The sequence below is a fragment of the Phalacrocorax aristotelis genome, chromosome 2 (genome assembly GCF_949628215.1).
Source record: "Phalacrocorax aristotelis chromosome 2, bGulAri2.1, whole genome shotgun sequence".
NCBI classification, from domain to species: domain Eukaryota; kingdom Metazoa; phylum Chordata; class Aves; order Suliformes; family Phalacrocoracidae; genus Phalacrocorax; species Phalacrocorax aristotelis.
The window spans coordinates 16,508,882-16,526,522 of record NC_134277.1 but is presented as its reverse complement, the minus strand read 5'-3'; the positions used below and the strand labels follow the sequence as shown (position 1 = coordinate 16,526,522).

Here is a 17,641-nt window from a genome sequence, read left to right as displayed (position 1 = left end):
TAAACTCAGCTGATTTTTAAAATCTACATGATTTTCAGATGTAATACATTGCCCATCAATACTTTATAGTGTATTTATAATCTATTCATCATACATTAGTTTTGTTTTCACACTAGTAACCTGACTACCATTTTATCACAGTTCAGACTGGCCACTAGACAGAAGATGCTCTCATTCAGTTCTGGACTTGGTTTACTGATTTAAAACACTGGAGGGGTAGAATTTAAACCCCGAAAGCTGTACTCAACATCACAAACCAGAAGAACCATCAGTTTTAGCCTTAACACATTTCCATCAAGACGACTCATAAAAGAGAAGAATGGGGGGTGGTGGCAAGAACCTACTCTAGGGACAGCATGGAGAAGCAGCATGAAATAAAGCAGCAGAACAAAACTGCCCACCAAGTCTAAAAATGCAAGGAGGAAAAATTTTCAGGGGAAAAAAACCCCAAACCTACCAACCAACCAAAAAAACCCACCAAAAAAACAGGTGGTACAGGGAGGAAAGGTATAAAATATATTGGAAAACAGAATGATTAAAGTAATTTGATACCAGGGTAACACTCAGTTTGAGCAAATCTCCAAAACATTCCATAATCTGGGGAGTTGGGTATATGCATCTCTCCCTATCCCACTCCTACATTATCCAGGTTTTCTAATTTATTTCCAAAGCCATAATTCAAAATGGCAAGGAAAGCATGATTCTAGAGGCTCCTTACAAAATGGTGGTGAACTTTTAAAGTTGCATCTTTCTAAAATACTACATCGCTTTACCTTCTATAAGACAATGACCTTTAATGTTCTGACTGATCAAAATTCAAGAGTTAAGTTACATTCCAACTACGTAAATTCAAGTCTTCCAGTGTGAAGAACTCAATATAGAGAGTGATGCTATCCAATAGTATTTCAATTAAAAAAACACAATTAACACCACGTCAAATTTCTTAGAGTTAAGCCCTCAATTCTGTAATTCAGGTTCTATATGACGTAATCTGCCACTTGCTGACAAGATCTAGAGGTGATTAGTCCAAGAGTTTTGCCAGGCAGGAGCAGGTGCATCAGCGGGGGTGGGCTAGGTATTTTTAGAGGGGAAATGGCATTTAATTTCATGTAAGTTCAAATAAGAATTCATAACATGCCAGGATTTTAAATGCAGACATTTTAACTAAACATTTCCCACCACCACACCCTGTACTAGAAAAAAAAATTTGGAACATAATATTTATACCAACATTTCAATCAATATATTTTTAATTTTAAAAATCCGGTTCTTCAGAAGCAACTTAAGCCCTATACAACACTGGTTTCTAAACCTTCATATTTCTAAAATTGTCATTACATACCAAGGTAGCATTTGCAGAAATTTGAGGTGCAGTACACTACTGCTAGCAATAAATACAAATAAACATTCTACATAGCAAATAAAAGTGAAGATGGGCTGTTACCCTCAAAACAGACCACGATGTAAAGTATGGATGACCTAATGATATTCTGTATTTTCTGAGCTAAGTTTAAAATTTCTAGAAGCAAGTTTGTCAAAACAAACATACCAAAATGTGCTGAACCACTGCTACTTTTACTTTGTATAGAGGTACTGCATGTCTGGGTCCCGGGTTGTGCTGTGCCTGTTCGATTTATACCCCTGTATGATTTCCTACAGGAGAGTTCATCATTGTCACTGTCATGTAGGGATGGTGTCCGAGGCCTAAAATGCCGCCATCTACATGATTTGATATTGACTAGTATCTGACTGAGGTCTTTCGAGAAAGATTTGTCCGAGGTATTTGTTTCTGAGGTATTGGCAAATTGGCTGATTGAGGAGTGTTGTGATGAGGAAAACGTTTCCAAATCCAGCTGATGAAATGTGTTATCGTAGTCCGAATGCGCTCTGTCTAGTAGCACCCTAAAAACAGGAAAACAACACAGAATTATACAATGGGAAGAAAATACGAAGAAAGTAATCAGTTTGCCTTGGGTGCTTGGGGATGACAAAGGGATTCAAAAAAGAACACAAAACTCTTCTGGACAAGCAACATCCCCACCCTCAAAAGACACAATGCATGACTATATATTATTTTACAGTAAGTAGTACATTTATGCTTCTCTTTGCACATATATTCTAGCTTTTACTGTTTGAACAGCTGATGTTCATATTATATATGTTGTTGCGGTATTTTAATATATAATTTTTTTTTAACTATCAGGCCGAAAGATAAGAGTTCCACAATGCAAAGAAAAAACCCCAGATGAATAAAGTAAAGTAACTAAAAAGTGATTCAAATGCCCTCCTAAAGTAACTTCTGTACAAAAACCTTACTCCCATATACACTGAATATATCTACAGCCATCCCAACACAGCAAGGATGTCACACATTAACTTCCAAATCCCTTTGCAAAATCCCAGTGAGAGTCTTCAGGTCCTGTTCTATTTTTGTTGATATGCCAATCTGACTTGCTAATATGTGAAGAGGTGCTAAGCATTAGTCTGGAAGCCAAATCACGTTCTTTTTTTTAATTGAAATTTAATATCAATATAACATTTTTTTTCTTAAAGAAATCATACAATATTTAAAATGGGATTTATGCACTGAAAAATTTATGAATTGTGTTCAATAAAGATGCTTAGAAGCAAAATGCCTGAAAGTCCTTAATTCTTTGATGTCTTTGACAATGTTTGAAATTTAATAGTTACTGTCACTTTTAAGTATTCCTACCAAAATTCTCCTGTAGAAACGGCAAATCGCCAAATATGGTCCAAAGTCAGAAATGCATCTTCTGAAAAAATGTGATTTTTGCTATTTTTAAATACTATTTGAAGACAACTATGCAAATCATTTTAATACAAACCACCAATCACAACTCAAAACATACATGTATTTTTACCTCAGTACTTGGGAGTGCTAGCAATAAAAAAAACCCCTAGAAACACTTAAGAAAACAGTATTACAGCGGCTTCCACTACCCCAAAATAAAAATGGAGACATTAACTGGCTAAGGAAACTTACATCAAACGGAAGTACTTAAAAAGTCAATCTCTCCGACATCTCCATTTTTGAGGGGTTTGCTTTTTTAAAAACTTTGCTCTTTATGTCTTACTATTTGTTTAGGGTTTTTTCTTTTTTGCTTATTTTAATTTTTAAACCAGCAGCAATTATGTAACACTTACCTTCCACCACGGCCGACCCGTCTTCGTGCAAACCCAATACACCTCTGCGGTACAGTGAGGGTGGTTAAGCAGTATCTGTAACGTACATCTCCTAATCTTCCCTCTTTAGGGCTACTCCATGGCCAGTTGCCAGGTTGGTCTAAATGAGGCTTAAAATAATTTTACACAATTAAACACAAGATGTTTTCCCAAAATGATGCTCTGTCTTATTACACATAAGGAAATTCTACTTACAGCATAGTACTGACAGCCTGCTTTTCTACGGAAAGCGAAAGGACCATCGGGATCATTTTCTTCCTCGGCCTCCGAAGAACCAGACAAAACCTTTAAAGAGGGGATGGGGGAGATGTATGAGGAGGGATATTAGTAAATTAACGAATTTTACTTCTATTCTTTCCTCAAGAGCAACACAGAACTCTAAAGGTCCTACCTGGGAAAGAGGTTCTTCATCTGAGCTAGGAAAGTCATACTGATTCATATCTTTAGCATTGAAGACTGGCAGTGCAGCAGGACTTGTCTGTTGAGGAGTAGCAGCAGCAGATGAAGGTAAGACTTTTGGCTTCTTCTCATACTTTCTTTTGGGTCTAATAACATCAGGTTTATCTTGCTGCAAGAAAAAAAAGCAGCATAACATTACATACACAAGCAAATTACATTAAACCCAGAGTTTTAGAAACTCCTGTGTAAGCAAGCTAGAAGGTGAACCCATCTCTCCACCATCTTGATAGCAAACATGCAGTTGTTTCATGAGTATCTGTATTTCATTTCCAGTAATTGAGATGTTTAAACAGACAAGGTGGAATCAAGCACTGTTTGCTCCATCTGAGCTAGATAGAACACTAGCAGTTAAGGTAACAGTACTACTTTGGAGACCAAAATATATACAATGATTTCTATGATGCATCTTTTTTTTCTAACATTTTAAATTAACAGGCATTTATGCTGTGTTAGGTAATTACTAAGTACCAAACAATACTTTAAAGGCAAAAGTAGAAGTTAGACTTCTCAAAGATACCTAGAATCTCAGAAAACCCTCTAAGAATTAAACACGCATCCCCCTAGCATGCAAAGTCAAGTTTGAGTGCATTTTCCAAGTTTGCAAGAAACAGATAAGATACTGCACTGACCCAACATCACTAGTAAGTACACTGCAGCAATCTCAACTACAATACTCTGCTATCAATGGAAGTATTCACTGTTTCAAGCCACCATGTCAGATTCAGAACAGCCTCAGGACATTTTTCAGTTTTAAGTTTTTGTTTAAAATTCAAATTATACCTTAGGATTTGTCCTGTGTTACCTGACCTATTTAACATGCTCAGTTGTTGTCACTGTAACTATGCTTTGTATGACACAAAATTAATGCCTGCAGGAAGAAAGTGCTGGTCAGCTTTCTAAATCAAATAAGGTTATTTGATACTTCACTTAAATGTAAAACCAGGGAAAGATATATGGCATGCTGGGAATATCAGTGGATCATATTAAAAAACAAACAAAAAACCTAAAACAAGAAACACACCACACAAACAAAAAAACCAAACCACCACAACAGCCAACAAACCCTCCAGATTAAAATAACTACACGAATTTAAAACGAGATACGGGTTTTACCTCCTTAGTCCCACCTCTGTCTAATATCTAGGTAAGAAACACAGTTTTGTTCAGGATATCCTAACTTTATGGACAGCATTAGAGAAAAGTGTTTGTATCCCCCAGAATAAGCATACAATTGCACGTCCTCCTGTATGTGGTCATCTATACTGCCTTTATTTCTGTCATAAGGAATGCCAGTAGACTGTATGTTATCCTCATAACTCCAACAAAGCATTTTTATTCCAATTGCAGCTTTGCTAGTACTTCCAGTTTCAGCTTCCCTGCTCCTCTGGTCCTAAAATGCTGTATCTTGCATATGTAACAGCATGAACTAGTAACTCTGTTACTGACATTACTCACTTTAACTTTAAACTCTTTCAGTTCCATAGCTTCTTGGTGTTTAAAAGGACTGCTGTTAGTCACAGGAATGATGGGAATAGCATAGGTAGGTTTAATCAGCTGCCGTTGTGCCATGACCTCAGACATGATCTCTCCATTGTAGTCACCCAAATTATACCTGAAATCAGAATTTTTATTTGTTGGAACATTTACCATGCATGTCTGGTAAAAAACTGCAACACAGAGAAACACAGGCTAATATTTTCAACTTGGAGTAAAGTGATGTCCAGGATAACAACAAGAAGTACAGAAAGCATTCTTCCAGAAAAGGGGACTAGTAATATGGAAACTTCACTGTGATAACTAATGCTGACAAATAAATAAAAGGATAACTACCTTGTAAAGTATCTCCAAAAGATAATAACAAAGAACAGGAGGGGGTTCCCCCCCAACCTCACTTGGGGACAGGTCCCATTTTAAAATATACATTCATCACCCAAAAGATTTTAAATAGTGAGGGAGAGTGCTGTATTAATGAATCCTCCCTCTTTTGTGTTATGGAATAGTTTCCCAGCACACAGATTCATGAAACACAACATTTCAACTCCTCTGGAAAGTGCCAAGTTGAAGAGTAGTTTTCCATTCTGAGGGGGGCATTAGAGTCCTTCCTCTATTCAACAGCTTATTTTCTTGAAAAAGCTACTGGAAAAGTCTTTGAGATTTCTCCCCTCTCTTTTTACTGAAAACGGTCAGTAATTGAAAGAAGTGCCCCTTGTAGAGAGGGCAGGCTGACCTTCAACTTGTCTCCCTAAGAAACCAGACTAAGTTAGTTTTCGGGCTTTAAAATACTGACTAAAAACATTTGTTTACAAGCATGGATGCTTAAGCTAGAGGAGTCTTCAGATTTTAAGGAACAACTCCACATTGCAAATGTGATTCTCAGTTGATTGGGAAAGTGACAGTTGACAGAGCATTTGGTCTTCAGCACAGCTGACAAACAGGATGTCAACAGAAGCACTAGTTGGAGAGGACTCACAGAACATGTTATACTGTAGGAAATGCTTATTTGTTTTCCTCAACAGGGTATTAGATCAAGGTTTGCTAAAAAAGAACAGCGATAATGAAGAAAAAGAATAGTAATGATTGGAAATGGCCTTAAAATTACCTAGGATTTCTTTAATCTATGCCTTTAAGTTTAACACAAATTTCCAAATGAGTTTACCTGAAACTATATCTCTCTTCCTGTACAGTACACAGGACACATACAAACATTTGAATGCATGTACACATGTAATTAAACAATGCAGATTACTGCAACGGGTCACTTTTCCATAATAAGCAACTTCTAAATGTTTTATTTTGTTCTCCATAGCTATATATGAAAAGATGCGATCCTGCATACGTGAGAGTCCAATCTAAATACTTACTTTAAAAAAATCTCTCACTGTTTAAGCATTCATGGGAATCAGGATACAAAGTACTTTCCAAAGCTTTCCGCAGCAAATTTTCAATAAACATTACCTCTTTTCCATAATTTCCAGTGTTAAATGCAGCAACTCTCTCTTGCTTTTCTCCCTTCTCTTTATCATCTCCAGGATGGTTACTGCACGACTCAGATCTCGACGCAGCTTAAGCATCTTCTCATAAGATGCCTCGTCATTTTTTCGATTCTGTAGATACACAGTGTATGTTTCACCACATAATTTATTTTAATTCAGATTATTAAAGTTCTAAATATGCATATGGAAAACCTCACATGCTAAAACAAAGCAGCACGCGGATGTTATCAACGAGATACAGTTTACCAACACTGTAAGTAGGTTTAGCAGTAGATTTAGTGAAAAAATAATACAAACTTTCATTCAATAGGTGTCCTAAAGTAGTTTCTTTTATGTTTAGCCTTGCATATTAAAAACAAAAGAACACCCCGAATTTTATTGTTTTATACTGCATGCCAGCATTGTTTCTTTGTAGAAGAAGGAAGAGAAAGAAAGCAGAGGGAGGTATCGATCCACTTACTTTTCGCGTCTGCATCTTTTCTGTTCGTCTTCTGAAAGCAACATAAGGATCATTTGTGCTGGAGCCATCTCGCTTCTCCTGTTTCACTGCTGGGATAAGAGAGGGGCCTCGACAGTTTTTCCTCTTTTTAATCCAGTACTCATACACTTCTCTGATCAATTCATCATCTTCCTTCAGCAACAGCTTGGCCTCTTGCAGGCTGACTGGCTAAATGTAAAACCCAGCATGTCACTTTCATACAGCAGTATATAGAGTGCGTATTTCAAATTCTTTATTCAAAGTACCGTTGTACCTGCTGACCGCTGCCCTTTTCTAGTCTGTCTATCATCTCCTCAAATTGCAAAGGAGAGATGTCCATTCTTTTCTTCAACTTATTCACAAAGATCTCATCTTCTGAATCCAAGTCGTAATCTGGCTGCTCAGCATCCAAACTAAAAGCTAAATGATACAGTGAAAGTTAAAGTCAGTTTTACTACAGAAATGTTTTGTTCTCACAGCAGTGTCTGGAGTACACACCAGATCTTCTGAAGACAGAATCAAAATTATTCATTTGAATGCTGTAGTAACGCTACTTCAAAGTTCTATCTAGTTTTTTCTTTGGGGGGGGAAACACACCATTAAAAATCAGGAATAAAAGTTGGTATCTATTTGACTACACTTTTATTAACCAGTAAAAGTTTACCAGCGGTCAAAAGCCAGACAGCAGGTTTCAACTTCAGTAAGAAATTTTTAGATTGGTCAAAATTTTTAATGCTCTCTAGTATTCTGCAGGTTTATGTAGCATATTATCAACAATTAAGACTTCAGTCCAAACACACTTTAAAGGTATTTTACAGAAGTGTGTACAGACTGTATTACAATGACCTTACACATTCTCATCAATTATTTTTGTGACATAGATGAGTCAGACTAAACTGGCCCAGCATGATCTACCCTACGTAAGCAGGGTATCTTCAAATACAGGTAATGTTTTGCAGAACGCAGTTCTGCTTTCCACGATAGTGTATGAAAATGCAACATTCTGCATTCAAAACAAGATCTCCCTAGTTCTCATGCCTCATTCAAGTTGTTTTAGTTTGTAAGACACACAGATTTTTTCCTCAGTGCACACTTGGAAACACATTCTGGAAAGCACCACTTACTTTTAATAAATAAATAGGTAGAATACAATGCAGCTGAAATCACCATGTTAGACCACTAGATGAGAAAAAGAATGAAAAAGTGTAAACCTTAGTATCAGCGTGGAAGACTGCTAGTATTAGTCTCTCCGTTTGCTTAGGAGCAGAAGAGCATGCTCTAATACTTTAGGCCGCCACTGAAAAAGGTTAGTCTGATGTAAAGGTCTAACATTTAACTAAAGTTAATGAGGCATGAGATCCATTTGCATAGCACAGATACTACTTACCCACTCTACTATCGTTTTATCCTGGTTAAGCTTCAGGGGACAGGTACTCTGTTTCTTAACTATGTACAATATACACTCCTCTTCAAGTAGATTTGTGTCTGTTCTTGCTAACAAACCCAAATTTCCCTGAAAGCTGTAACTACTTAGTGTTATAGAGGGCAGAATCAGGCCTTTGAGGTTGCTAAATTAAAAGCATTAACATATAGACATAGACTTAAGAAGGACATCTACCTACTTCTTGATCAAGAACTAAATATATCTCTTCAGTAAGAAGCATATATTCCTTTACACGCTGGAAAAAGTTAACTCCCAGAAGTCCATCTTGATGTGAGCTCTAGAGTAACCTGTTGAACTACTAGGGAAATAAACTTCTTGTAGACTTTGATGAGTTTTGATGAATGAGTTACTTTACTTACGCTGTATGTGAATCAGCTGCTTTGGCATTTTAAATTCTCCAGGATATATAGATTCATAGTATGCAATATTACTTTCTGCTTCTGGAACCGGTATAACCATGTTATCCCTCTTCTCTCCATATACTTGTTGTGCTGAGATAGCCCGTTGGAGATGATGTTCCTGAAAACAAAACAAGTCAAGATGAAAATCTGAGAAAATATTTCAGAGCTCAAACTTTTTAAAGTCAAAGGAAATCTATTTCTTTGCAAATGCTCTCATTTCAAATCCCTAGGACCAGTCATAAGACAATGGTATTGCACACTTGACTCAAAATGCACTCCATAAACCAGAAGGTTTTTCCAGTAGGTGGAGCTCTTCCTCTTACACAAATACACAGAACACTTCAGTTACTAAACTTAGTAAGTCAAGTTGTATGTTCTTGGCTCCAAGCTACATAAATCCATCTTTAAATAAGATTGATTACACATACAGATTATAGCAAGTAGCTGCAGAAAGATATTCACTCTGGTATTATTCTGTATTTGCTACAGGCATTTATTGCCAGTGATGTCAGAAAAAGAGAGGAGGCCTGCCATTAAGAAGAGAAGCAACTGTTTTTACCCAGAGAAATGATTCCTAAAGACATTCTCATTTATTGCAATGCTTTCCCTTATCCTCCTTTTCCCCTCCAAATCTGTCAAATAAAGTTTATTATTAAACTATAAACCATGACGGTAGTAACAATTCACTTTTAGAAATTGGCAACTGTTTTTCAAGCTTAGAAGTAATTTACATTTATTACTTACTACAACCCAAATAACAGATCACTAACATTACATATTCTACCAATTTTTTTCTAATGCTACTATTCAAATGGATTCCATTCTTCCTGTGGTGCTGTCAAGACAGTGTATAAACTACGCTGATACCACTTACAGACACCAACAAAAACCCACACAGCACGAAGTATATATGTATATATGTATATAAATGGTTTACCGACAATGTAACACAGTACTTTTCCCCAAGCACCAATGCTGGTTTCATACATTTCTATGCTCAGATATACCTCCCAGGTGCTCAGTAAACTACTGCTGCATCAGTTGTGCCAATACACCTTATCAGTGAGATGCTATAAACCAGATTACTGAAATGCGTGAAACAAGAATGGCAGAAAAAGAGTGGCAGGGATAATTGGTTTTAATATTGCAATAAAACTATATCAGCGTTCATCTATATGATCTCATTATTACATCTTTGACTGTCTGCCTTTATTGTACTGAAGAGGAAGTAAATTTAAGTCAATCAACATCATCTGCCTAAACTCAAAAAAAAAACCCCAAACTGCTTCAAGGTTGTCTTCTGCAATTCTGCTGCAAGGATTCACAGGATTTTAGCCTGTCTTTGCCTTCAAACAAGCTGCAGAGATTTTTTTCACATCTGCCCTGTTAAAATGTTTCTTCACGAAAACAGACGAATTGTGAGGATATGACATATCACACAGTTGTGAGCTGAACTCATTGAACTGATTTTGATCCTCTAGCATTTGTTAAGCTTCGACACACTTATCACCTAGGAGATGTGACAGCTAAAATCCCTTTTTGGGTATGGTACAAAATAATTTATTTTCTACCTTTTAGTGAAGCACTGCTACCAAACACCTCAAATTTGTGCAAACAGTAATAATTCTTCAGGGTTTTGTGCCAACAACTGCAACTGTTGCAGAACAGATAATTAAGCTTTATTTCCATATAGTACTGTAGGATTCTATGTCAAATACATAGTAATAGCAATGGGTTTTGCATAACAGCAAAAGCTTACTGTGTTTACAATCATATGAAGGATTCCTGGTACATTTTTCCCCAACTGGTGTTTTTAAGCACATAAAATTGCTTTATTCCCGGGAAAAAAAGGGGATTAGACACTAAACTGAGATTTCAATTTCTCTGATCCATCTCTGATATGGAAATGGGCACTGCTAGTTAGTACTAGTATTTCCTAACAGGTTTCTGTAACAAGTCTTGAAAGAAATCTTAACAATATTCTTGAAACGGAAGCGCAAATCAGTTTTGTCCAACTGCAATCCCAATTACAAAAATACTCAGTACTTGAGCAGAGAGTGTTGGTAGACCCACAGATTACGAAAACAACTGGATAAAAGTTCCTCCACTGAAACAGGTAAGCTCATCTGCTGTTCACATCTGTTTCAATTCAACACAAGAGCCACTACACTAAACAAACAAGTAGACAAGGCAAGGTCTCCTTTATACCCCCACGCACCAAGTTCTCACTTAATTGAACAGAAATCAGTAACAGCAGCTTTGCCCCCAACTTCAACATCTCAGCTGGTGACTCAGCACATTTCTCTCTCATATATATACACATATAATCAGGTGCAATTGGTAACTCTGGAAGCACTCATTTTTAACATGCTTTCATATTAAATATCTACAGTTAACTAACCTACCACAGCTTACAGTTTCTATTTGCCGTCATTCTCCACTGTGATCGCACATCTGATTACTCCAACCCAAATGCAACACCTCACTCCATCTGAAACCACAGCCTGCCATTTAAAAATGCAGTGGTTTCCTCAGTTTGTCAGAATGATTTTGAATTCCAAATCCTAATCAAACATGCTGGCTGCCCTTCCTGTTACCCGGATTTAATACATAGATACTGTAGTCCAAGTCACTCCTGAAAATACCGACAGGCATTTAAAAGACAGACCTCTTCAGAAATTTACCAAATCTTTTCACTTTGACCATTCATCCATTTCCAGATATAGTGTTCCAATCATACAGATTTCCACTATACAACAGTTTCTACAATACTGTTTCTCTTCATCACATAACACAGCGGTATCGAAAAGCCTTTTTTTAAAAAGTCAACATGCAACAACTATCCATTCTTTCTGTGTCCCTTGCCCTGACACAGAAAGAAGTTATATTGGATTAACATGGGTTTGTTCTTCAAAAACTCACATTAGTTGTTCACAAAGAGATTAGTATATTCTGGGTGATTACTGGGCCAAATAATTTACAATATCCATATTCCTCCAGGAACTGCTGCTGATGTAGCTTGTTTGTAAGCCTCTCCACCTCCTACATTTCCAACAGGCTATTATGGGGTTTTGGTTTAGGGTTTTTTGTGGGGTTTATGTTGGTTTTAAGAAGCACTGTGGCAGTGCCTTTTCCCTTCTCTGGAGCATCACCTGCCCATCGGAATTTCACAGCTATTTGAGAACTTATTTCAAACTGTTTCTTTAAATTCCTAGCATGAGTTTTAGGTGGGTTATTCAAGCTCAAAGGCTATAATTTGTCATGTTAGAAGGAAACTCATTTAACATTCAGCTACCACCACAAGGTGCAATCTTGGGCCCCTTGCTGTCGCTCGCCATATTACCACTGCCTTATGCCAGACTGAACCTATGATGACAGCTTAGGGAACCAAATCCACAGAAAGCCATCTCTTTCCTGTTATTTCCCCTGAAATCAATCAGCTCCCTGAACTGCTGGGGGGCAGGGGAGGCAGTGGGGAAAGGAAGGAAGAGAGAAAGACAATGCCCTTTGGCAGCAGATACTCTTTAAATTGGCTTAGCTGTATCACTAAATTAAAAAATGTCTTTTTAAAATTAATACCAATGGCAAAAAAATATTAAGACTCATGAAAAGAAATGGCAGATAAACATTTCAACCATCTCAGTATCAAATACAATCAAGGTTTCCTCTTACTACAAATATTTACAGAATATTCTCTTCTTATTCTGTACATTCATTACTAGATGGATCTCACCTTGTTCCTCCTTTTGAGGTAAAATCTTTCATGTAAATATTAATTGTTTGCATATTATTTGTTCCCATTTATCTGTTTCCGCTTCCAGTGCATCCAGATTTCTGTGTTAAGGTACCCTTCTTACATACTAACTACATTGGAATAGCTGCAGCTGTCTTACAAAAACTCAGACCGAACTACTGAAGAACACAGGAGGACTTAGCAGTTTCTTCCCTATCTCTCTCTCAACTTGCTTCTCTTGGATCTTTCATACATACCCTGTTCCACAGCACGTACTTATTGCAGGTAGTTTATTGTCACTGAAGCTGCCTTCCACTGTTACGTTAATTATTTTCAACCTATTACTTAGGCTCACATCCAGAAAAGCTTTCCACTTCAGTTGCGCTCTCTGCCTGACATAAAAAACTATCAGAAATACAGCTCTGGGAGCTGGTTATGCTGTGATGCTACGTTGATCCAGTACTTCCAGGTGTTACTGTTCCTCAGACTTAATCCCCACTACCTTGTGCCAATGCTCTTCCAAATTTGTGTTTAGAGCTACTCAAAGAGTTAATCCAAAACCTAAAAATCTGCTTGCTCTTCCCCTCCCAAGTTAGTTTTCCATCAGGTTAGCTTCCTATGCTCGCTCATCGCGTGGTCAGACAATCCCTGAATCAAAGGGATGGAGCAGGAGCACTCAGCCCAGATACAGAAGGTGTCTGAGGAAAAGAGCAGCTTCATCACTTGCTTGCAACACCCAACCAGGAACATGAAACTGTTCCTGTCCAGCAAAGTACGTGGACAGTTAAGATTCCAACACTTATCAGATTACTCTGCTAGTTGTTTAAACAAACACAAGTTTGACAGCTGCTCTTATCCAGACAGTCTACAGGAAAAGCCCACCAAAAAAAGCAAGCCTTCTTCTGACTACCCAGAATGTAGCAACGCATGATTTACTTAGGAAACTTCCCAAGCAAAACTATATCTCAACACCTTTCTTTATTCTGCAAGTCTTCCTTTCTATTTATTTTAAGACACCAAGTTTGTTCCTTGTGTCCATTCTTATTCTATCAGTATTGCCATGCATGTTCCAAAACAAAGAGTAAAAAGTTAATCTCGAGTTGGCAGCAACAAAGGTAGTGGGGAAAGCAGGAACACAACAGAGCAGCTCTCCTTGCAGCCTGCAGGAATTGCAACTTTTGTTCCGTTCTGCTTTGGGGGGCAACAGGACCTCTCTCAAATGATAATACAAGGACGTGGGTGTAATTCTTCAAAAGAAGTTTAGTACTTGCACACTTGTTGCACTTATTTCAGCATCTGTGTAACACAGTTATGTTACACTGTAAGCAGATGGTTTCTAGCCCATTACATTTAAAAAAGCTGAATTACAATAATTAGAACACAAAAGAAGGCATACTATAATTGTGGTTCAACCTGACTACAAGCAGGCACTCCTGCCTGCAAGCGAAAACAAGCAGAAGCAGAGCATCTGAAAGCAAGCAGTATTTGCCACCTTTCACATTTTGGTAATACTTCATAAGTTTTTGCCAACGTTACTGTTGGACTCCAAGTTAGTTAGATTCTCAAAGAAAACTGGCACTGACAAAGCAGAGCGGTGTCCACGAAATATTTACTCTGTGGCACACCTTGGAGACTAAATTCAAAGTAAGATAGTCACAACACAAGGTATTAAAAGACTAAGTGACATATTCATGTCATCAACAGTTGAATAAACTTAAAGGGACAGAATGCATATTATAATTTTAGAAAGTCAATTAAAAAAATGTTACTGCAGTAGCAATGAGTGCACCTTCTTAAGAATAAAAGAAAGAATCCACTGCTTTGTAATTTGACTGCATGTTTCCTTGAATAATTTCTCCAAATTATTCCAGAGGTCTTGAAAGAAATAGTTATTTAAGGCACATTTGTTTAAGGAAATGACCGAAACAGCCAACTCTGAAGCCCAGGGCATATAGCAGAGCAGGAAGTCTCCGAATTCTCAAAGCCTACCCTAAGGAAGGGAGTGCTCTTTTTGTTGGGGGAAGCAAAAGATGGGGTGGAGGAGGAAGCCACACACAGCAAATGGAAAGTTTTCAAAATTATCAGTACTTATAAAAAGGACACAGGAGTTCAAGCCTGTGCATATCATAATCACATATCTGCCTCTGAAATACAAAAACTATACAAAAGGACACTACGATTGATTCTGTCATTACTGGGAACCACGTCAAATCACTGGTCTCCACAGACCTGCTGATTTACACCAGTATGAGTGGGGAGAATCCTCTCATATCCATCCCTTGCCTGACAGAAGTGCTTTCCAAAGCTACCATCTCACAGCTCACACTATAATGTTTAAGGTACAAGAACTAAAAAAGATACCAAGTTTCAAGAGGTAGTTGTCAAGAAGCATTAGGCTCACAACAGTTACACTAAAACAGATTACAGCCAAGACAGAATCAAAGGCATACAAGCTCACAGACTTGTCTTTTTCATATACATTTTGCCCTCTAGTAACTTATGATCTGGAAGACTTAGAAAAAAACTAAACACAAGAACTCAACAAAATCGCAGCTCATCTTAAGCACACACACATTACTCTATAATTAAGATTAAATGAGAAAACATTAGGAAGGGGAGGGAGAGGGGCAGGCAAATAATCAGAAGTTGTTAATTATGTCATTGAAAGATGATGAACTGATGCAAGAGCAACCTGTTTCCAGGCTATAAGGTAAAGATTTTTGGCTGCTAAATATACAGGGATCAATAGTGTTCCTACACCTATGTTATCTCACATAAGCACTCTTTATTGGTGGAAGGATAGTGGAGGACAACACAGCGAAGTTGCTAGGAGACCCAGCTGCACAGCACGACCATTCAGGCTACCTCATCCCATAACATACGGTAGGGACTACTGAAGCACTTCTGTAACTCCCTGCATGCAAATCACTCCCCAACCTCCCCTGTTCCTTGGCTCAGTGAGCTATGGGATACATACCCTGTCTCTCAGCCATATGAGGATCTCGGTAACCTGCATGATCAGGGAAGGTGGCCTCTTTCAGAAGAGCAATGGTCAATCTACTCGAAAGGAAATCTGTCTATAGATTCAACACAACAAATCTGTGCACAAAGGAGACAGAAAAGAATAAAACAACCGAAGTGGCTCATTCTCTTCACCTTCTCCTCCTGTTATCAGATCTTAGTTGTCCTGCAATTTACTGATCAGACACAACTCACATCCAAGATCAGCAGGATCATAGGAGAGTCATCTCAGAATTACATGCAAAAAAATAAAAAGAATATGGGGTGTTTTTTTTCATGCCACCCCTCATTCACATTATTCCTTACCCCTCCCTAGAGCCAGTCCAGGCATCAGAAACATGTTTCTGTAGGACTATGGGGGTAGTTATCTGCCACTGCAACAGAAAGGGCTCACCCAGGGACAGGCAAGCACCAGCAATGCTGGAAGCAAGGGTACAGAACACACAGCCAGAACATAGCCATTTTAGATCACTGTAACTGTTTAGAGATACTCCAGCTTCCCTTTGCATTTTTCTTGTCTTTAGGGGAGCAAGTAACTCTAGTGGATTCTAATATGACTGAAAACAAAAATGCTCGGTTCTTCCTGAACAACAGGCTTCACAGCTTATTACAAATGCACTTACTACAGAAACATACCACACACTTTTCCTTTTACTACCTCACACGTATATCCAGTCACACATAACTACATGCAGAACAGCAGACATTATGAGTTTGTTACAGCATCCGTTTCCAAACAGCTGCTTGGTGAAGAGCTCGAAATCTGACTGAAATCATGCTGATGACAGCAACCTGATCCTGCCTTGCAGAGCACAGAAGTCTTCAACAGGTACCCTTGCACAAGTTCGGTCCCTGAGTTACACTGATCCTTGACTTTGAGACAGCAATGCCCAGCTCCTGAATACCAGCTTAAAAATCTGACCTTTTGTAGTGGCAAGACAAAAGTTACGCTGGTAAGAATAAACTCAGCCTCTACCCTCCTGGCCTCAAGTACATTAATATCATATAATGTGTTCGCAATAGTTTAAATTCGGTCATAAGTACACAGGATCCAAACAGGACAGAAGTGGTGGGCCAACAAAGCAGCATTATGTCATTCCTTGCCCCTGCCCCCATGATGGGTCCTGAAGAAGATCTTAAGATCATTCCCCCCGTCTGGCCCACAAGCAATTGTAAGCCATATTTGTATTATGACTACTGGTATGTATGGCACAGGGTAAACACTTCTCACATCAATTTGAGCTGCCTGAAGAGTCACTCAAACCGCATGGCTATAGATCTTCCCTTCTGAAGCCACCAAGACCTATCAATGCTCTGAATCATTCTATGCAGTAGAGAAAACTGCTTTTGTGTTATTATAGCAGAGCCTAAAACTGTCCCTTCATATTACAATCATGGAGGAAAACTATGGATATCACTTCTGTTAATCAACTGATGTCAGTCTCATGAGTAGTCAATTAAGAAGGATTCCACTGTAATTATTAGATAATCAAGGTAATAATTAGATCTCTGCTACAAATGCCAACTTAAAATAGCTGCATAGGATTAAATAGCAATTGCTCAGTGAAAATGTGATCTAATTTACTTTTAAAAATCCATGGTTTTGAAATTAACAGACTATGAAGAAACCTTGCTAATTATTAGTCTTTTTATCTGGAACACTGGTTAGAAATTAGGTCATTCACACTGTCTTGAGCATTGTAGCCGACTACTTTCCGTGTGTTCAAATCAGACATTTAAGAGTATGCAAGGAGTCTGCCCCTCGCTTGGGAAAAATCTTGCTTCCATATTTGTGGACTTCTAGTGGCAAATTACTTACAACTTCTGGGAGTTTTTTTTACCTGCTGTGCTTGTTCAGTGAATCATAGTAGAGAGGTGGAAGACACACATTTGACCCAGAAGTCTAAC

The 17,641-nt window shown here is 38.0% G+C and overlaps 1 protein-coding gene across 8 annotated transcripts in view; it reads right to left on the bottom strand.

The window, feature by feature from the left end:
* EPC1 (enhancer of polycomb 1) overlaps positions 1–17,641 on the bottom strand; it is a 67,418-nt gene that overhangs the window by 14,193 nt on the left and 35,584 nt on the right. For all 8 annotated transcript variants that reach the window (XR_012658834.1, XR_012658835.1, XM_075082499.1 and 5 more), the window contains 9 exons: positions 8,938–9,097; positions 7,409–7,554; positions 7,117–7,323; positions 6,619–6,767; positions 5,119–5,275; positions 3,596–3,772; positions 3,400–3,489; positions 3,166–3,314; positions 1,550–1,902 (listed from right to left, as the gene is read on the bottom strand). Coding sequence is in view for 6 of the 8 variants with exons in the window: in XM_075082495.1 (XP_074938596.1) it covers positions 1,550–1,902; positions 3,166–3,314; positions 3,400–3,489; positions 3,596–3,772; positions 5,119–5,275; positions 6,619–6,767; positions 7,117–7,323; positions 7,409–7,554; positions 8,938–9,097 (1,588 nt within the window). In the remaining 2 variants the exon portion in view is untranslated. The remainder of the gene's footprint in view (positions 1–1,549; positions 1,903–3,165; positions 3,315–3,399; positions 3,490–3,595; positions 3,773–5,118; positions 5,276–6,618; positions 6,768–7,116; positions 7,324–7,408; positions 7,555–8,937; positions 9,098–17,641) is intronic.